Below are 18,900 nucleotides of genomic sequence, written 5' to 3' on the forward strand. Positions count from 1 at the left end.
CGCCGCCCGCGCCTCCCCATTGGCCGCGCTCCGCACGGACCGCGTCCCCATTGGGCGGCGCTGCCGGCGGCCACGCCCGCCCCGCCGGGAGCCGGCGCCCGGTGTCCCCTCCGTCCTCCCGCACGTCGCCGCCGATGGCGCCCGGCGCGCTGCGCTCTCATTGGCCGCTCGGCGCGAGGGCCCGCCCCCCGCGCGCTGCTATTGGCCAGGGCGCGCCGGGGCTCGTTCGGTAACGCGTTAGGCAACTCCGCGGTAACTCGTCGGGAACTGCCCGGGCTCCGCTCCGCCGGGGCTCGGGGCCCGGCCATCACCGGGGGGAGCGGAGGGACCGTGCCCCGACACCGCCCGCCGGCGCCCGGAACCCCCGCGCGGCGGGCGCGTTCCCCGCCGAGCCCCGTCCCGTTGTTATGACGACACGGCCGTAAAGCCGCCATCTTGCGGCGCGTTGCGACACGGGGGCCGCGATGGCAACGGGCGCGGGGCCGGCGGCGCTTACGGCAGAAGCGGCCGGGCCGGGCCGGGGCGCGGCGGCCGCGGGCTCCGGGCCCCCCGCGCCCCTCGCGGCCCCCGCCGCTCTCATCGGCCTCCCGCCGCCCTTCGGCGAGCAAGGTACCGCCCTCACGGGGCCCCGGCCGGCACCGCCAGGCCTGGCGGCGGCGCGGCCCGGTGGGTGAGGGGGCCGGGCCGGTGCTGCCCGCGGGGCGGGAGGCGGCGGGGTCTCCGTGTGCCTGGGCCGGGATCGCCCCGCTCCCCTGCAGCATGCCCGGGCGGAGCGGCGGGGCCGGGTGTATCCCGGTGCCGGGACAGGCCGGGATCGCACGGGGTCCCGGGCCCGGTGCGCTGCGGGGCAGAGCGGGGAGCGCACCGCCCGCCCGCTGCCCCGGCCCTGAGGCGCGGGCCGGCGGGATCCCGGCCCCGCTGACGGCGCTTTCCCCGCAGACGAGGATGACGTGCACAGGTGCGGGCGCTGCCAGTCGGAGTTCAGCTCGCTGCAGGAGTTCGTGCAGCACAAGCTGCAGAAGCGCTGCCAGCGCCCTCCCGACGCGCTCGCCGGCCTCCTCGGCCAGGAAGGACAAAAGGTGACAGCGGCTTCTCCCAGCCGGGGCTGGAAATAATTAGGATGCAACGGTCTGTTGGGTTGGAGGGGAGGGAGCAGTGTGCTCAGACGAGCAGAACCTGCCTGCTGAGAGGTGCTCTGTGCCAGCAGGTGGTTCCTGCTGTCGAGGAGTCCATCACTGTTGCTCACATTGTTGTTGAAGCATCTTCCATAGCAGAAGAGATCAGCAACGCCTCGGCCATCGTAGGTGAGCTCTGGCAGTGCCTTGGCATCCCCAGGGTGTCTGGTACCTGTTCCCTCATCTGTGACCTCTTCTGATGGCTTTGGGTCGTGGTTGGGTGGGTGACACCTCCGTGTCACTGGGATTTGGGGCTGTTCCCACAGAGCTCTGGGAGGCAGCCCTGGGCCAGCTCTGCAATCCTTCCCCATCAGGGCCATGGAATAGTCGTGGGATGGGTTGGGTTGGGAGGGACCTCAGAGCCCATCCAGTGCCACCCCTGCCATGGCAGGGACACCTTCCACTGTGCCAGGCTGCCCCAAGCCCTGTCCAGCCTGGCCTGGGACACTGCCAGGGATCCAGGGGCAGCCACAGCTGCTCTGGGCACCCTGTGCCAGGGCCTGCCCACCCTCACAATTCCTTTGCAATACCTATTCTAAACCCACGCTCCTTCAGCTTAATTAATACAACTAATTAATACAAATTAGATGTTAAACTCTGTACCAGAAAGTGCCCATTTTATGGTGGCATAATGAGAAGGTTGCAAAGACTCCAGTGGCAGGTTTAAGATATCTTTTCTCCTTCCTTCATGACCTGCTGAGACAGTAGATGGTTTGTTTCCTGCAAAGAACCCAACTGTCTCCCCACCTTTTCCCAGGCAGTGGGCACATCAAAGAGGTCATTGTAGCAGGAGACCATGTGTTTGAGAACCCGAATGGCCACGTGGATGGGGAGGTCAGTGAGGAGCAGGGCAGCCCCGAGGAGCAGGAGCAGGACATTTCCAGCGAGCTGATCAAGGTCAAGCTGCAGGTGAACAAGGAGGGGCGATACGTGTGTGAGCTGTGCCAGAAGACATTTAAAACTGTGAGTATCCCCTCTGCTGGTGTGGCTTAGGGAGCCTTTTAGGCTAAGAGATGCCAAGCCTCAGTAGCAGTGTAGCTTTACTGCCTGCCACACTTCCCAGAGGGAAGTTCTGCCTTCACAAGGAGCCTTGTTGTTGTTCTTTACAGCTAAAATGTAAAATCTTTAAACTATTTGGAACGTCTCTTAAAGGAAATTCTTTCCCTAGGCCAGCATCCTCAAAGCTCACATGATCACTCACAGCAGCAGGAAGGACTATGAGTGCAAACTCTGTGGGACTTCCTTTAGGACAAAGGGGTCTCTGATCCGACACCATCGGCGGCACACGGGTAAGAGTTCTGCCAAACAGAGCTCCTTGTTACTGGAGCTGTTTGTGGTTATCCATTTGCCTTCCAGTGGAATTCCTTGCTGCTTCCCATGTTTTGCTGAGCTGAGACCATTGAGCTGCCCAGAATTTGGGGTGCTGGGAGGCAGTGGAAGGTTCTGGGATAGACACAGTCATGTGCTGTAGAAAGCTGAACATGTTCTTCAGCCTGTCACACAGAGCTGATGCTGGCTTTAATGTAGTTGTTTGATTCTTGTCATTTCCAGATGAAAGACCTTACAAATGCAAGAAATGTGGGAAAAGCTTCCGGGAATCAGGAGCTTTGACTCGGCACCTTAAATCTCTGACACCTTGCACTGAAAAAATCCGCTTCAACATGACCAAAGAAATAGTTGTCAACAAAGATGATCTGCCCTCAGGTCAGTGATGCTGCCAGGACCTGCCTCCTGTCTGATAAAGCCAAACCCTCACAGCACTTGGAATAGAAATTCCTTCTGGCACAGGTTGCCCAGAGCAGCTGTGGCTGCCCCATCCCTGGCAGTGCCCAAGGCCAGATTGGACAGGGCTTGGAGCAGCCTGAGATGGTGGAAAGTATCCCTGCCCATGGCAGGTGGTGGCACTGGATGACCTGTAAGATCCCTTCCAACCCAAACCATTCCATGATTCTTATTTATGATAAGAATTATTCCCATGGTTTTGAAATTTTATTTTCTATACCAGAAAAAAATAATTTATAGAGCAAAGTTATTACCTTGAAGTCGGGTGTGAACTCAAGAATGTTTGAGAATCTGGTACAAAGGTGGTGTTAGCAGGCACCTTGTGCTCTAAGGCAGATTTTTTAGTGCACAGGGAGTTGCTGAGGGGGGCATTTCCCCACGTGGTTCATCCTTGCAGGGCCCTGCAGCTCCAGCACAGACACGGTGTCCTCCATCGCGAGCGAATCCATCGAGGCCTCTCCTGTCATCCACCTCGTGACAGATGCAAAAGGCAACGTGCTCCATGAGGTCCACGTCCAGATGCAGGAGCTTCCCGTGGTGGATGCAAAACCCCTGGAGCCAGATGTGAGTGCTGTTTGCCTCAAACACCCTCTGTGTGTTTTACACAAAGAACATTCCACCTCCTGAGCAGAGGTACTGACAGTAAATCTGAGTGTGGAATGAACTTGGTGGGCTTGTCATCCCTTGGGTTGTCAGAGTACAGATCCACCTCATCCTCTTCCTCAGCCCAAGGTATTTCCTGGTTGATCTTTCAACCCCACAGCACAGCACTGGACACCCCAGAGAGAGTGGCCCTGCAGCAGTGTTGCTGTAAAACGTTGTGGGTTTGCTGTGCCCAACTTCCTCTTTGTTCCTTCAGCAGCCGCATCCCGAGGAGCTGCCCTGCGAGGGGGAGGTGAACAGTGAGAACCTGCTGAGGCAGGCCATGAGGAATTCGGGGATTGTCATCGAGAGAGTGGCCGTGGAGGAGGTGCAGAAGCCAGAGGAACCTTTGGCAGCTGCTCCAGAAGAGCTGGAAAACAAAGGGGTGGAAGTAGAAGAGGAGCCGTGTGGGGAGCAGTGTGCTAAACTGGAAGGAGCGGAGTCTGTATGTTTGTATTCCATCAACAGATTAATTTTTTAACCTTCCTTGTCTGTATTTGGTTGTGGGCAGTAGGTGGTTTGTTGTCCTCATGTGTTTGCCTGTGCCTGTGTCAGGTTTTAGAGTTACATTGTGCAGGTGTGATTTAAGGGGAATGTTCCTTCACACATGTGCTGTCTCTTTTCACAACAGAGATTTCTTTCCTGTCAAAGCTGGAGTGCTTAATGGGAATTTGGGTAGCAATCCTAACTGGACACACCAGTACAAAAATAGAAAAGCAATTTTCCCATTTTCTCTCCAGCAGACACCTGCAGAAAGAACCAACGGGTACAAACGTTACATTTGCTCTCACTGTAATGAAGCCTTCAATGAAGCTGCTGCCCTGGAAACTCACAGCAAGAGTCACACAGGTGAAGTGCTGCTGGGGCTGCTGTGTGACACCAGCTGTGGCTCAGTGACCTCAGCCATGTACAGCTCCCCTGATGAGGAGAGACTGCAGGAGCTGGGCCTGGTCAGTCTGGAGAAGGGAAGGCTGTGAGGGGATCCATCAATCCATACCAATCCCTCCCAGGGGTGTCAGAGGATGGTGCCAGACTCTGTTCAGTGACAGGATGAGGAGCAATGGCCACAAACTAAAACACAACAAGTTCCATGTTGACATGAGGAAAAACCACTTGCAGTGAGGGTGGCAGAGCCCTGGACACGTTCCTGTGTCACCTGCTCCAGGTGACCCTGCCTGGGCAGGGGTCTGGACTGGATGATCACCAGAGGTCCCTTCCCACCCCAGCTGTTTTGGGGTTCTGTGAAAGCCCACACACGTGGTTGACAGTACAATTCCTCCCCTTCTCCAGCTCCCTTTTTGTTACAATTCAGTTACTCCTGTACCACATCCTGTGTGCTCGCCCTGGATCAACCACACATTTTTCCCTCTGTCCCTCTAGAGTACAAACCTTTCAAGTGTGAGGAGTGTGGCAAGGAGTTCACCAAGGGCTACCTGCTGAAGAAGCACCAGGAGGTGCACGTGAACGAGCGGCGGTTCCGCTGCGGGGAGTGTGGCAAGCTCTACAAGACCATTGCCCACGTGAAGGGGCACCGGCGGGTGCACTCGGACGAGCGGCCCTACGCCTGCCCCAAGTGCGGCAAGCGCTACAAGACAAAGGTGGGCCCCCCTCCCAAACCTCCTCACTGGCATCCCCAGAGCCAGGCTTTGGCAGAGGGCAGGAGGCTTTGCTCCTCAAAGAGCTCGCCTGTCTCTTGTAGCCCAGAGAAGTTGTGGCTGCTCCATCCATGCAAGTGTACAAGGCCGGGTTGGACAAGGCTTGGAGCAACCTGGGACAGTGAAAGGTGTCCCTGCCCGTGGCAGGGGGGTGGAACAAGATGTTCCTTAAGGTTCTTTCCAACCTAGACCATTCAGTGATTCTGTGAGCTGAAACTCCAGAAAGATGTTTTGGCTTAGTGGGCAAAGGGAGAGTCATTTCTGAAGAAACTGTTCCTTCGTGTGTGGAGCAAATATGTAATAACTGGCCAGGACTGGGTTGATTTTTGCAGTAGCCAGGAGGGTGCATGGCTAGAACATTCTGGTGTGGGGGAAAGGGGTTCCTTCTGTCTATTATTAGGGCAGGTGAGTTGCTCACCTTTTTGTTGCACTCTCTGTCATCAGTAGTGGTTTTTTATCTTATTTCTGTTTCTGGTAAATTGTTCTTATCTCAGTCCATGATCTTCACATTTTGTGCCCCCAGTTCTCCTCTCCAGCCCACTGTGAGGGGAGGGGGAGAGGGAGAACAAGTGAGTGGCTCATGGTTTGGAGAGGCATGGTGTGAGCACTGACTTGGGAAGTACCATTCCTAAACCACCCTCCAAGAAAATCATCCTCATGCCCTATAAAAAAAAAAAATTGAGTTCCACCCTGGGAGCAAAACCCCGCGTCCGTGAGTTGGCCGTGTCCTTCCTGAGCCCTTGCCTTGCCTCCCTGCGCGTGCAGAACGCCCAGCAGGTGCATTTCCGTACCCACCTGGAGGACAAGCCCTACGTGTGCCAGTTCTGCAGCCGGGGGTTCCGGGAGAAGGGCTCCCTGGTGCGCCACATCCGCCACCACACCGGCGAGAAGCCCTTCAAGTGCTACAAGTGCGGGCGCGGCTTCGCCGAGCACGGCACCCTCAACAGGCACCTCAAAACCAAAGGTGAGCAGGGCTGCCCTGGGCTTGCACCTGGGAATGGTGCTGAGGGTGGATCTCAGCAGCTGACAGAAGCAGAGGACACGGTCTCAAGCTGTGTCAAGGGAAGTATAGCTTGGATATTAGGAAAACGTTTTTTACAGGAAGTATTGGAATGCCTGCCCAGGAGGTGGTGGAGTCACCATCCCTGGATGTGTTTAAAACAAGAGTGGATGTGGCACTCAGTGCTATGGTTTAGTTGAGGTGTTGGGGCTGGGTTGGATTTGATGATCTGTAAGGTCTCTTCCAACCTGGTCATTCTGTGAATTCTGTGGATCTGATGACCCACATGGAAGTGGGCATGTTCTGGGAAGGAAGTGTCTGGGTAAAGTTCTCACCAGTCATCTGGTTTGGTGGGATTAGTTGAACTGGACTTGCTGCTCCTTTAGCTCCTAAGCAAGGATTTCCAGACTTCTTCAGGTAGTGCTGACAGTGTTATTCCAAAGGAACAATGCAAGTTTAGTGGAGGAAAAAATGGACTTTTGTAGGAGATACTGAGATGTATCAGCAGAAAAGATCAATTATTTAAAATATACCCAAATTTTTCCTATATGTTCTTCACACATGGCTTGGAAACCCTGAGTGGTTTTACCACCTGAATTTACCCATGTGGTGTTTGGAGTTGCACTGGACAGCTGCCCTGCTCCTGGTGTCTGTCCTGGGACTCTCCTGGGCTGTTCCTTGGCTTGTCCTGGTGGGCCAGGAGCCCCTCAAGTGCCACTGGTCACTCGTCCGTGGCATCCCCTTGCTGGTGCTGTGTAGCATCTTCCAGCTGCTGCTGGAGATGGTCACAAAAAATGATGTTTTTCTGGACTTGCATGCAGGTGGCTGCCTCCTTGCTATGAAAGAGGTGGAAGAAGTGATAGTGTCAGAGGAGAGCCAGTCTGCTGACAACCTGGCAGCCACGGTCCTTTCGGAGGATCCGCACACGGTTCTGGTGGAGTTTTCCTCAGTGGTGGCAGACACCCAGGAATACATCATCGAGGTGAGGAGGGGCAGCCAGCCTGCTCATTGGGAGCTTAGCACAGGGTTTGGTCAGGAAAAACTCTGCAGTTGTTCACGTTCCTGCTCCAGGCTTTTGGGAGAAGGTAAAACAGGCTCTGCCCTGCCTGCATGGCCACAGGAGGCAGTGGGATCAGCCTTGTTTGGAAGGAAAGCACTTGGAGCTTCCCCACCCTCCCCAAGTGCTGTGTGTGCCAGGAGGCTGAGCCTGAGAACTTCTGACCACACCAGATTTTAGGTCATCACAAGCTTGCTCCAGCTTTCCCTCCTTCTCCCATTTCTATTTATCTTCCTGTGTCCCAGATAATCTCTGTTGTTTCTAACAGAGGCTGCCAAAAGCAATGAATTCTGCATGTCACTTTCTCCCCTCTGTCACACAGAGCCAGTTCTCACCCCAGCAGGGTAACACAGCTCAGTTATTGAGTGCTGCTGTAGTTCTTCTCCAGTAGGAGAAAAATCTGCTGCGTGGCCAAATCCTGCTGGGGGAGGACATTCTCTTTCAGTTATTTGTCAACATTGTGCATTCCTTTTAAGTAGTTCCTGATAATGGGATTGGGAGGGAATGTCAAGGAGTTGTCTTTGGAGTAGCTACTGCATGCGAGTGGATCTTGTGTAAAAGATATGAGTGAATTATATCATAGTGATAAAATTTTTTTTATAAGAACCTAAAAAGAGAATAATCTTGTCTTCCAGACTTCTACCGAAGACATGGAGACCAGTGAAGCTACTGAAATAATAGAGGGAACAAGACATGAGGTAAAGCAGTGACAGGAGGGGTGACACATTGCAGAGCCTGTTCCTGGGGTGAGCAGCTGGAGCAGCCTGGAGCAGAGCTGCTGCCGTCACTGCCTGGTGCTGGCAGGCCCCGTGCCAGTGAACGCAGCAGCCTGAGCTCAGCCCCTGTCCCCTCGCAGGTGGACAGCCACATCATGAAGGTGGTGCAGCAGATCGTCAACCAGGCCAACTCGGGCCACCAGATCATCGTGCAGAACGTCACCGTGGCCGAGGGCGCCGCGGCCGCCGACGCCGCCGACACCATCACCATCGCCACGCCCGAGAGCCTCACCGAGCAGGTGGCCATGACCCTGGCCTCGGCCATCGGCGACGGCGCCGTGCTGGCCGCCGAGGGCGGCCTGGCCGCGCAGGAGGCCACCGTCACCATGGTGGCGTCCGAGGACATCGAGATCATGGAGCACGCGGGAGAGTTCGTGATCGCCGCCGCGCAGGAGGGCGAGGTGGAGGTGCAGACCGTGATCGTGTGAGGGACAGCAGCTGCACACCTGGGCACTGGGGCTGCTCGGGGAGCCTGGGGAGTGCTCGTGGGACAGGGCAGGCCCAAAGGGGACAGGACAGGTCTGAAACGGGGCAGGACAGGTCTGAAACAGGGCAGGTCTGAAACGGGGCTGGACAGGTCTGAAATGCGATAGAACAGGTCTGAAATGGGACGGGACAGGTCTGAAACGGGAAAGGACAGGTCTGAAATGGGACAGGACAGGTCTGAAATGGGACAGAACAGGTCTGAAACAGGGCAGGTCTGAAACGGGACAGGGCAGGTCTGAAACGGGACAGGACAGGTCTGAAGTGGGATAGAACGGGTCTGAAATGGGACAGGACAGGTCTGAAATGCGATAGAACAGGTCTGAAATGGGACGGGACAGGTCTGAAACGGGAAAGGACAGGTCTGAAATGGGACAGGACAGGTCTGAAATGGGATAAAACAGGTCTGAAATGGGACAGGACAGGTCTGAAACGGGAAAGGACAGGTTTGAATTGGGAAAGGACAGGTCTGAAACGGGACAGGACTAGTCTGAAACAGGATAGAACAGGTCTGAAACGGGACAGGACTAGTCTGAAACGGGACAGAACAGGTCTGAAATGGGAAAGGACAGGTCTACAATGGGCTAGAACAGGTCTAAAATGGGCTAGAACAGGTCTGAAATGGGACAGAACAGGGCAGGCCCGAGGTGTTCTCAGTCTAAAACCAATACCAGGAGTTAAACCCTTGGCCTGGTCGCCCTGAGCAGACTGACAGGTCACAAGTGGCACTCAGTATTCTGTACAGCAGCCTGGAATTAAGGAAGATCCTTTGGGAATCAGCCCCCTATTCCCACCATGGGACAGCAGTGGTCTGGTTTGTAAAAGGATTCAGAAAGTGTAGCAAGTATGTGGGGGTCTCACGAGGGATTATTTAAATATATGCATTTAAAACAAGTTGAGAAAACCAAACCTAAGGAGTTGTGGTGTGTGCTGAGCACCACTGAAACACTCTCATGCCTTTAACCTCACTCCTTCAGGCCTCCCAAGGCACGGTACTGCAGTATTTCTCTTTTCTTTGGTATCCTGGACAAGTAGCCTTATGTACTGGTCTATGAATGCATCATTGTACCCTGCAATGCCAGCCAGGCTGCTCTGAGAGCCAGCCTGGGGGCTGGAAAGCCATATTGTATAGCAATTTGGTTTTTTTTAACCATATATGGATTTTTAATTGCATATTGTACAGATTTGGCATGTAAATAAATACATTTTTAAAAATAAAATTATTTAAAGTTCTTACTACATTTTTTTTTCCAATTTCTCTTCTATTATACTCAAACAGAAGAAATTCTGGGAGGAGAGGAGAACAGGGACACTTTAATTTCCTTCCTGAAGTTAGTGCTCCAAAGCTCAGTAGGACATGGTTTCTGCAGGTAAGACCCTGCCAGAAATCATTCTTTCAGCTCAACACACACAACCTGCTGTAGTCATTGTTAACAATCATGGCTTAATTGTTTCCCAAAGAAAGATACAAAAAGATGCTGCTCCCTCCAAATTCAGAGGAGCTCTGTGGTAGCCCTTCCCAGAGATAAAGACTCACTTTGGGAAGATGGACAAATCCCTGAATTCAGGGGCCAGGACTGAGCTGGCCCTGAGTCTCACTGAGGGAGGGAGCTCACATGATGCTCTGCTGAGGCACCAGGATGTGAATTCTGCAGTAATCCTGTTCCAAAATCTGCCTGGGGCAGCCAAGCCCACTGCTGAACTCAAGTCTTAGAAAACATTTTAAAATGCCCAGAGAAACAATACTATCTTCATGTTTCCTTCTTCCTTTCCAACACGGTAGGAGGGTTAAAGATTTCCTTTAAATTCCTCCAGATCCCTTTGGAATAAATGTTTCTGTAGACAAGGGGTCTGGCACGAGGCTGCGAGGGGAGATGGGGGGAGCCCCCAAATCCTCGGGACTTGCACCATTCATTGGTGGTTTGGTTGGTGAGGGCCAGATACAGACTGAAGGAACAGTATCCCCCCAGCACGAGTGTGAGCAGGATGACAAACCCCAGCATGAAGACAATCCTAGGGAAAGTCAAGAAAAGGTGCTGCAGAGAAAGAGAAAAGTGAGTTAAAATGTGGGAGGGTTGAATCCCATGGGCACTGCAGAGCCCCAGCTGGAATGCACATCCCTGTGCACGTGGAACTGTGTCTGCATTCCAGGTGTGTCCTGCTTTAACACCTCCACAAGGTACCTCAGGGACTCTCAGCTGTTTCCTAAACTTCACCACATCAGCTAATCATTGGAATGGAAATTCCTTCTCTATGACCAGAGCTGCTGAGTGACAGATCCTGCAGACAGGAATCTGTAGGATGGGAACTGCTGTGAGAAAAACACCCCATTCCTGAAGTATTCAGCAGTGGCAGTTTTCTAAATCCAGCTACATGTATAAAACAGCTAAAACCCTGCAGCCTGTCCCCAACCCTGCAGCCTATCCCAAAACGCTGCAATCTGTCCCAGACCCTGCAGCCTGTCCCAAACCCTGCAGTCTGTCCCCTTCAGTCTGTCCCAAACCCTACAGACTGTCCCCAAACCCTGCAGCCTATCCCAAAACCCTGCAGCCTGTCCCAAACCCTGCAGCCTGTCTCCAAACCCTCTGTCCCCACGTTGCAGAACACTGTTCAAAGCGGCAGACAGAACACGGCACGGCACGGACCGACCTGGACGAGGACGGGGATCTCCACGGGCTGCTCCTGTCCCTGGGCGTCCAGGTAGGTGCCGTGCATGACGTTGGAGAGCAGCAGCACCTGGGTGAGGAAGGCAGCGGTGACAGCAGCCACGGCGCCGGCGGTGGCCGTCAGGGACAGCAGGTACAGCAGGAACACGCCGGCGTTGCGCGCCCCGATGCAGTTGTTCACCCACACGCAGTGGTGGTCGAAGCGGTGCACGCACGTCCTGCACACACCTCGAGAGGCAGGGGCAAAACAAGAGTCTTGGCACTTTGTTCATCAGTGAGCAGTTTGATCTTTGTGTGGTTTTTAAGATGAAAATACGTGGGAGTTGCAGTCGGGGTTTAGCTGACGGCAACCTTGAATAAATTCAATTGTGTATCCTAAGAAAAACAACATATTCCATTTCCTCTTTTATTCACCCAGACTGCTGCTCCAAGACTTTGCTTTCTCTCACAGTACTGCCTGGCAAAGCACCTGGAAGGCAGAGATTAGAGCTCCCACCTTTATTTTAGATGATAAAAAGAGGTGGTGGACTTCTCATCCCTGGTAGTGCTCCAGGTCAGGCTGGCAGGGCTTGGAGCACCCTGGGCCAGTGGAAGGTGTCCCTGCCCCTGGCAGGGGGTGACATGAGATGGGCTTTAAAGATCCCTCCCAGCCCAAACCATTACAGGATTCTGTGGCTATGAAACAGAAAATCCTGATCTGACATCCTGGCAGGTGATAATTTCTCATTTATAATTCCAGCTGCTCACAAGCTCAGCTGTTCCTGACCCTGAATGATCCCTCAGAACTGGTAATTTCTGTGAGAAGAAACAGCACCCAACCAGCTCCAGGGATGGGCAAATGCAGCTGTGACCTGGGACCCCAGGAAAACAAACACAGCCCCGTGAGCACTGAGCTGGTAACAGAACAGCTGTAGGGGGAACTGCAGCTCCTGGGGGAGAGTGCCTTTGGGAAGGTCTTACTGCCATGGTGATCAAGGAATTTCAGATCCTTACTGCAGTGCTTGGACCTGGCTGGTTTCTGCACGGTGCACGTGGGACACACGAGGCCTCTCTGAAACAACACCCCATCGTAGGCATAAACCTCAGCCAGGGAGGCAGCGTTGGATTTCGTTACTGCACCTGCCAAAGAGGCAAGAAACAGAACTAAAACATGGCATTTGTAGCACTTTTTTTCTGTTTTCAGAGCATGAGTGTGGTCTTACCAGGGTTGGCCCGGGAGCAGAGCAGGAAGCAGCCCAGGTTGCCAGCCAGCAGCAGGTAGGGCAGGAGCAGCAGGAGGAGGTGGAACTGCAGCTCCCAGCAGTACACAAACACCTCCCAGGTGTACTCCACAAACACTGCAGCCTGCAGGGCCACGTGCAGAACCACAAACAAACAGCTCCTGCAGGGCCAAGGGGACAGTCTAGTTAACATCAGCATCCTGATTAACAGGTCAAGTACACTCAGAGGTGATCAAAGACTTTCCAAATGCAAGGAGACACCTCTTTTAGGTTTTCAGGCCAGCTTGGATTGTATATTAATAGTGTTTTCTCCATCCACTGGCTTCTCCTTCTCTTTTTCCCACATACACTCCTTTAAATATGTCAGCTAAATTCCCTGCTTTGTTTACATGTCCTTTGGATGTTTTTTCCCTGTCAGTACAAAGTCTTATAATCCCTTGCTGCTGACAAAATATGCCACAGCAACAGGCCACAAAGCATTCTGCCAGAAGACATTTGCTACTCTGAAAGCAAAGAAAAAGCCCCCAAAATAATCTTTAGAACTGTGCAATAATGGAACCAGCTGTCAGGAAATAAGGGTGGCAGGAGGTGGGCAGTGAGCACCAGTTCCAGAGCATGTGGAGAATCCCAGCACCTCTGACAGTGTTAGAGCAGAGGATCAGCAGAACAGGCACTCACAACACAGCTGCAGATTTACAGCCCTGAAGTCACTGTCACAGCGAGCTGCTGTCCCCAGAGAAAAGGTATTTAATTCCTTCCTGAGGCACCAGAGTTTACAGACACACAAAATCCACCTGGATCCAGCAGGCTGCTGGGCAGACTCCCCCTCAGCCACCTGCAGAGCCAGGCTGGACTGAGACTAATGGGATTTGAGGGAGAGGATGGAGACTGAGAGTGTCTGACTCCATCTGCAGCTGCCACAGAGGCTGTGGTAATTCCTGTGGGGCTGCAGGATCCCACCAGCGTGACCAACATCTGTTACTGAGCCACGTTATCTTCATTTGTCAACGTGTTCAAACATTTCTGGGTACCACCCTCTGAACAAGGAGCCAGGCAGGCAGAGACAGCAGCGTGGCAAACCTCACAGGGAATCTGTAACCCCTGACAGGCGTCCCAAATGGACACAGAACGTCTGAGGGTAATACTGAGAGCTCTGATGGTCCAGGAGATCCCAGCAGCAACCAGAAATCAGAGTAAAAACGAACGGCAAAGGCATGGAAGTGCAATACCTGGTGTGGAAGAGCCTGTGCAGGGCCCGCTGCGTCACCCTCTGCAGCTGCCTGGGGACCACCAGTGACAGCACCTGGGGAAATGAAGCTCTGTGTTACCTGGCCAGCCCTGCTGCCTCGGGGCAAGCTCAGGTTTAAGTGCAAGTCCCTCATCCCTCAGCACAGCCCCAGCACTGGGCAGGAGGGCTCATTTTCAGGAGCTTCTCTCCACAGAATCAAAGGTGGGAGAGACCTTCGTAACGTCCAGCCATGACACACGGAATCACAGAAGGCTGGACAAGCCCTTCAGGCTCCTCGAGTCCCAGCTGTGACAGATCCCCACCTTGTCCCAGCCCAGAGCTCTGAGTGCCACCCCCAGTCCTTCCTTGGACACCTCCAGGGATGGGCACCCCAAACTCTCCTGGGCAGTTCCCATGCCTGAGCCCCCTCTCCATGAGGAGGGAAGAGAGGCAGGAATGCTGCTGGGGTTTTCCACAGGGGGCTGAGGTTCCATACCCCTGGGAGCCCCCCAGGCCCAAGCACACATATCTGGGTTAATGTGTGAAAGTTCTAAGGAGCTTAGGGTGGGCTCAGGGCTGGGCTGGGTTAAGCAGGGGATAGAACTGAGCAATTCCCCAGCTGCAATATGCTCCATCAGCCCATCTGACAGACCGGGGGGAGATAAGCAAAGGGATAAAGCTTGTGGCCTCCAGAAAAGAGAGGGGAAAAAAAATTCCACGAGCCAGCCAAACCCCAAAAATGCAGTTTGTGCAGCTCCAGCCCTGCCCCAGCCCCACGGCCCCGTGTCTAATTGCCCTTTCCAGCACAGCTGGCCGTGCTGCAGGAGCTGCCCCTGCTCAAGGAGTGAGTCCCTGGGGCAGGGATGAGCCTGAGGAATCGCTGCTCCCAGTGACAGTCTCCATAGCAACCCAGGAATTAGAGGGGCTGCGCCTATTTCTAGCTGACACGGAGAGAAAATATGCAGTGAGAGCTTCTTGCCTCAGATGTGAAAGACCAGCAGGCAAAAAGCATATGTGGAGCTGAGAAGATGCTAAATATTTGGGTGTGAACCGGCGCGTCTCAGCTCGGCGGCTCGAGGGTTTGCAAAAAGAAGGTTGTTTTTTTTTTCCAAGAGGAAACACAAACCCAGCAAAAAGAACCTGCAGGAAACCTCAGCACTCTGCAGGGTAATGCCAAGTGCCCCGAGCTGCTCCCCCATGGCCCCTCCAGGCCCTTCAGCACCCCCTGCCCATCCTCTGGATGCTCTCTAGGGGCTTCAGACCCTCCTGACATTCTGGGGTTTGCATTGCATTGCTCCTCATCTCACAATCATTTATCTGATGTTGTGACCTTACACTCAGCATTGCCTGTATCTATATCCCAGGTAAAATATTGATTGTGTCCACATGGATTTATTTCCCAGGCACAAGTATTGACTGGATTCCTCCAGACAGTGGCTTCACACCACAGCAGTAATTTAATTGCTGCTGTTTAAACACTTCATAGCAGCAGCTATTAAGATATGGAGGGAAAAAATTCAATTTCTCTGCACAATGTGTCTATAAACCAAAAGGAAGTATAATACCAGTAATAAAAAAAGTCTGTCTGAACTCCTGTGAACAGCATTAAACATAATTTACAATTTAACTGATAATTTTCTCATCCTTTACCTTCCAGAAACATTACAGCATTTTTTTTTCCCTTTTCATTCAGACACAGCCCAACAGACAGAAAAATGAACTGGTGCTTTCCCAATTCCCCGTTTTTACAATAAAATGCCAATTCTTAATCCTCTTTTAAAGCTCTTCATTCCTGCTTCTTTCTTAGAGAACAAGAGCCTGCAGCATTAGCACACACATTAAAGAGCTTTCCCTCAAATATCTGCCACCACTTAGAATTCTCTCCCTATTTTAATCCTCAAACCTCCCCCACCTTTTTCCTCTTGATGACAGCAGCAATACCACAAAACTGCAAACTCCTGGGGCCCGATTCTTATTTAATTTTTCCAGGCTGTGCTGTGCTGTTAGTGAAAAGGCACTCCTGCCATGGTGAGAAGCTCCATCCTCACCCCAGGCAGGGACGGCAGCTGGGAGACCCAAAGGATTTTTACCACCTGCTTGGGCAGGGTTTAACCAACCCAAAGGAAGTGCATTTCTACTTCTATCTCACTTCCTTGAGAGCAGGCAGTAAAACAGGATGAAATACATTGTCACCCTGACCACACACACCGGCTTTTTTTTTTTTTTTTTTTTTTTTTTGAGAACAAATACAGCAGTTGCACTAATTTTAGCACAAAAGCAGGGCAGATTAGCAGGAGGGGAGCTGCTCACCCCCCTGGAGGCGCAGTGCTTTACCTGGCCGGCCCTGCTGGCACTCCTGGTGAGGAAGCTCTCCTTCCTCCCCGAGCACAGGCACAGCAGGGCACTGACGGCGAGCACGGAGCACAGGTACAGCACGAAGAGCGTCAGGAAGTCCATCCCGAGCCCTGGAAGGGAAAGGAGCCGCTGTTGGACCCCCGGGTGCCAGTCCTGCAGCAGAGCCTGGCACTCCCGAGCCCAGGGATGGAGCAGCCCCTCCGGCAGCACCGAGGGCGCTCGGCGCATCCCCGAAACACAAACATCCCCAAATCCTTCAGGCTGGAAAAAGCCTCGCAGCCCATGGAGCCCCAGCTGTGCCCCATGCCCAGAGCTCGGAGTGCCACCTCCAGGAATTCCTGGGCACCACCAGGGATGGGCACTCCCAACCCCGCTGCACAGTGCCAGTGCCTGATCCCCCTTTCCATGGGGAAACTCCTGCCGTGCCCACCCTGAGCCTGCCCAGAGCTCGGAGTGCCACCTCCAGGAATTCCTGGGCACCTCCAGGGATGGGCACTCCCAGCTCCCCAGTGCCTGATCCCCCTTTCCATGGGGAAATTCCTGCCGTGCCCACCCTGAGCCTGCCCAGCCCAGCCTGAGGCCGTTCACTCTCCTCCTGTCCCTGTTCCCTGGGATAAGATCCCAAATCCCCCCGGCTGTGCCCTCCTGGCAGGAGCTGCGCAGAGCCAGAAATCCCTCCCGATCCCCCTTTTTCTCCAGGCTGAGCCCCTCCCCAGCTCCCTCAGGAATCCCCCAGCCCCTCCCCAGCCCCGTTCCCTTCCCTGGCCACGCTCCAGCCCCCGGTGTCCCCGGGGCCAGCCCGAGCAGCGCAGCCCGGCGGAAGCGGCGCCGCTCCGGTTCCCGGTGCTTCCAGCGCCCTCCGGCGCCCCGGCGGGAGCGGGGCACAGCACGGCCCGTGCCGCGGAGGCCGAGGAGCAACAAAGCCGTAAAACCATCCGTGAAATCAGCCCGTGAGCCCCGCAGCCCCGGGCAGGCCGGCACCGTGCGAGCCCGGCGCGGATGCTGCGCGGATGCTGCGCGGATACTGCGCGGATGCTGCGCTGCCTCCCGCTGCTCTCGTCCGTCCTGTGCAGTTCCTTAGCAATGGCCAGAAATTCCTGCAGCCTCGCGGCCTCTGTTGGAGTCCCTAAAGCAAAATTCCCGTGCCTTCCCCGGGCTGCGAGCACGGCATTCCCCGGTAACCCGGATCCCCCCGTGCCCCAGGTGAGGGGGGCTCGCTGCCGCACCTGCCGGTCTCACCGGGGAACGCGCAGGATGCAGCGCTCAGCCCGTCCCTCCGGGCCGGCTGACACCTGAAACCGCCGGGCCCGGTTGGGTTACGGGGCTGGGACCTGCCAGAGAAACGCTCCGGTGGCGGCCGCGCCGCCCTTCCAAAGGCTCCCGAAGCGCTGGGATGCTTTTCCCAGCAGCTGTGCCGCTGGCTGCAGCTCGGACAGCACAGGTAAGCCTTCCAGGGATGCTCCAGGGGCTTCGGCCAAAGAGGAGATGAATCGTCTTGGTGGGAGGCAGGAGAGGAGCTGGAGTTTCAGGAAGAGTCTCTTTTTTTCCCCCTTGGTAAGCCCGGTGCACCAAACAGGACATGAGAGGGAGAAACGCAGCCAAAATATTCCCGGGGCACAGCTGTCTTGGAGTGCAGCCCAACACACTTGGGTCCTGATGGAGGATGGAGGGAAAAAACATTTCCCCCCATCCTGCTGAGACAGCAGAATTTCTGCAGGTACAGAAACAGCTTGGCTTGGGTCACTGGGTGTCACCTGGCAAGCCTGGCGGCACAGAAGGGGCTGGGGTGGGCACCAGGGGCTTTATCTGTGGGGGGACAGGCAGGGTGTGTGTGCCACGGTCCCTGGGCACAGCAGGGAGAGCAACCTCACCGGGACTGGCAGCAGCACTGCAGGGGAGCTGGCACTCTCGGTGCCCTCACAGGCTGTGCTCAGGGACAGGCAGCCAGCAAATAGCTGGGCAGAGGCTGAGACTCAGGGGGATGAAGCTCGTTCAGTCCGAGCACTGTGGAAATCACCCAGAGATTCTCATCTGGTCAAAGTCTGGCAGAAGGTCTTAATGGAAGCCACATGCATTCACTCGGGATCCCAGAACTCAGCTCTTTCGAGGATTGAAATTTGCTGTCGGTGTTTAAAGTGCTCAAGTCAGTTAAAAATGGAGGGAAAAGAAGCAATTACCTCAATGGCTGAACAACAACAACAAAAAGGGAATTAATTGCAGTTTTAACTGTTTGGGCAGGGAATGGTAACAGAGATGCTGAGTTTGTAGGAGCTGTGTGTGTCAGTGTCAGCACGGGAGGACAGATGCCCCAAAGCCCCTGGGATTGCTCAGAAGGAGATTTGTGCAGGAGAACCTGCCAGAAAGGAGCTGCAGGGGAGCAGGAAGAGGAGGAAGAGGTGGGTTTCAATCCCCTGAAGCAGTGACATGACCAACAGAGGTCCCGAGCAGGAGGAAAACCCCGCAGCTCTCCTTGTCCAGGCCGTGCCCAGCCCCATGCCAGCTGTGCCAGCTGTGCCAGCTGTCCCGGGGAGGTTTCCCAGCCCATCCATGGCCGCTGGCAGCACGGCTCGTGCCGGAGCGAGGGGAGGGCGGTCACGGCGTGGTCCGTGGAGAGATGCAGACGCCCCTCCCGCTGGAGCCGCAGCAGGACGTGTAATTCCCTAAAACCTCTTAGCGTGCTAAGCCCTGGCATCCCTCGGTGCTGAGGAAGCCGAGGAGAAAATCAGAAATAGCAGCTTAAGGGACAGTCGGTGCCAGCGCGGGGGGCTCTGCGGCAAAACGCTCGGCTGCTCCCCCCCGCCAGGACCCCATGTACGGAGCAGCCTGGGGACAGCTCTGCTGGCTGGGGACAGCTCTCCTGC

General features: G+C 54.8%; 3 protein-coding genes across 13 annotated transcripts in view; 1 reads left to right on the forward strand and 2 right to left on the reverse strand.

Annotated features, from left to right (window-relative positions):
• LOC121365821 (phosphoglycolate phosphatase) overlaps window positions 1–434 on the reverse strand; it is a 3,892-nt gene extending 3,458 nt beyond the window's left edge. Inside the window, exon 1 of the mRNA XM_041490297.1 lies at window positions 37–434. Coding sequence (XP_041346231.1) covers window positions 37–434 — 398 coding nt within the window. The remainder of the gene's footprint in view (window positions 1–36) is intronic.
• Window positions 228–9,790, forward strand: E4F1 (E4F transcription factor 1). 10 transcript variants are annotated; one of them, XM_041490313.1, is made up of 16 exons: window positions 229–666; window positions 940–1,079; window positions 1,208–1,304; window positions 1,933–2,138; window positions 2,344–2,464; window positions 2,727–2,879; window positions 3,355–3,521; window positions 3,817–4,044; window positions 4,340–4,448; window positions 4,980–5,197; window positions 6,020–6,218; window positions 7,076–7,236; window positions 7,947–8,009; window positions 8,168–8,664; window positions 8,807–8,827; window positions 8,870–9,790. In XM_041490313.1, the coding sequence occupies exons 1-14, from the start codon at window positions 465–467 to the stop codon at window positions 8,513–8,515; spliced, it is 2,412 nt and encodes an 803-aa protein (XP_041346247.1). In that variant the 5' UTR covers window positions 229–464; the 3' UTR covers window positions 8,516–8,664; window positions 8,807–8,827; window positions 8,870–9,790. The 10 variants fall into 10 exon arrangements, with proteins under 10 accessions (XP_041346250.1, XP_041346251.1, XP_041346247.1 ...); XM_041490316.1 differs by having other exon boundaries at window positions 228–666; window positions 3,820–4,044; window positions 8,168–8,643; window positions 8,723–9,790; XM_041490317.1 differs by having other exon boundaries at window positions 228–666; window positions 3,820–4,044; window positions 4,343–4,448; window positions 8,168–8,643; window positions 8,723–9,790.
• Window positions 9,791–9,935: 145 nt separating this feature from the next.
• On the reverse strand, window positions 9,936–16,868 carry ZDHHC4 (zinc finger DHHC-type palmitoyltransferase 4). 2 transcript variants are annotated; one of them, XM_041490320.1, is made up of 7 exons: window positions 16,801–16,868; window positions 16,019–16,149; window positions 13,686–13,759; window positions 12,439–12,617; window positions 12,230–12,355; window positions 11,220–11,464; window positions 9,936–10,606 (listed from the first exon to the last, which is right to left on the reverse strand). In XM_041490320.1, the coding sequence occupies exons 2-7, from the start codon at window positions 16,139–16,141 to the stop codon at window positions 10,322–10,324; spliced, it is 1,032 nt and encodes a 343-aa protein (XP_041346254.1). In that variant the 5' UTR covers window positions 16,142–16,149; window positions 16,801–16,868; the 3' UTR covers window positions 9,936–10,321. The 2 variants fall into 2 exon arrangements, with proteins under 2 accessions (XP_041346254.1, XP_041346253.1); XM_041490319.1 differs by lacking the exon at window positions 16,801–16,868 and having other exon boundaries at window positions 16,019–16,420.
• Between the last annotated feature and the right edge of the window lie 2,032 nt (window positions 16,869–18,900).

This window comes from Pyrgilauda ruficollis, unplaced genomic scaffold, assembly GCF_017590135.1.
Source record: "Pyrgilauda ruficollis isolate IOZ18807 unplaced genomic scaffold, ASM1759013v1 scaffold122, whole genome shotgun sequence".
Classification (NCBI taxonomy): domain Eukaryota; kingdom Metazoa; phylum Chordata; class Aves; order Passeriformes; family Passeridae; genus Pyrgilauda; species Pyrgilauda ruficollis.

Excerpts from the sequence above, each read along its gene's own strand:
- E4F1 (XM_041490314.1), top strand. The coding sequence starts at position 465 with ATGGCAACGGGCGCGGGGCCGGCGGCGCTTACGGCAGAAGCGGCCGGG. Across the intron at positions 2,139-2,343 it reads GCCAGAAGACATTTAAAACT|GCCAGCATCCTCAAAGCTCA; the intron begins GTGAGTATCCCC and ends TTCTTTCCCTAG. Across the intron at positions 3,522-3,816 it reads CAAAACCCCTGGAGCCAGAT|CAGCCGCATCCCGAGGAGCT; the intron begins GTGAGTGCTGTT and ends TTGTTCCTTCAG.
- ZDHHC4 (XM_041490319.1), bottom strand. The coding sequence starts at position 16,267 with ATGCGCCGAGCGCCCTCGGTGCTGCCGGAGGGGCTGCTCCATCCCTGG. Across the intron at positions 12,618-13,685 it reads CACAGGCTCTTCCACACCAG|GAGCTGTTTGTTTGTGGTTC; the intron begins GTATTGCACTTC and ends TTGGCCCTGCAG. Across the intron at positions 12,356-12,438 it reads CTGCTCCCGGGCCAACCCTG|GTGCAGTAACGAAATCCAAC; the intron begins GTAAGACCACAC and ends CCTCTTTGGCAG.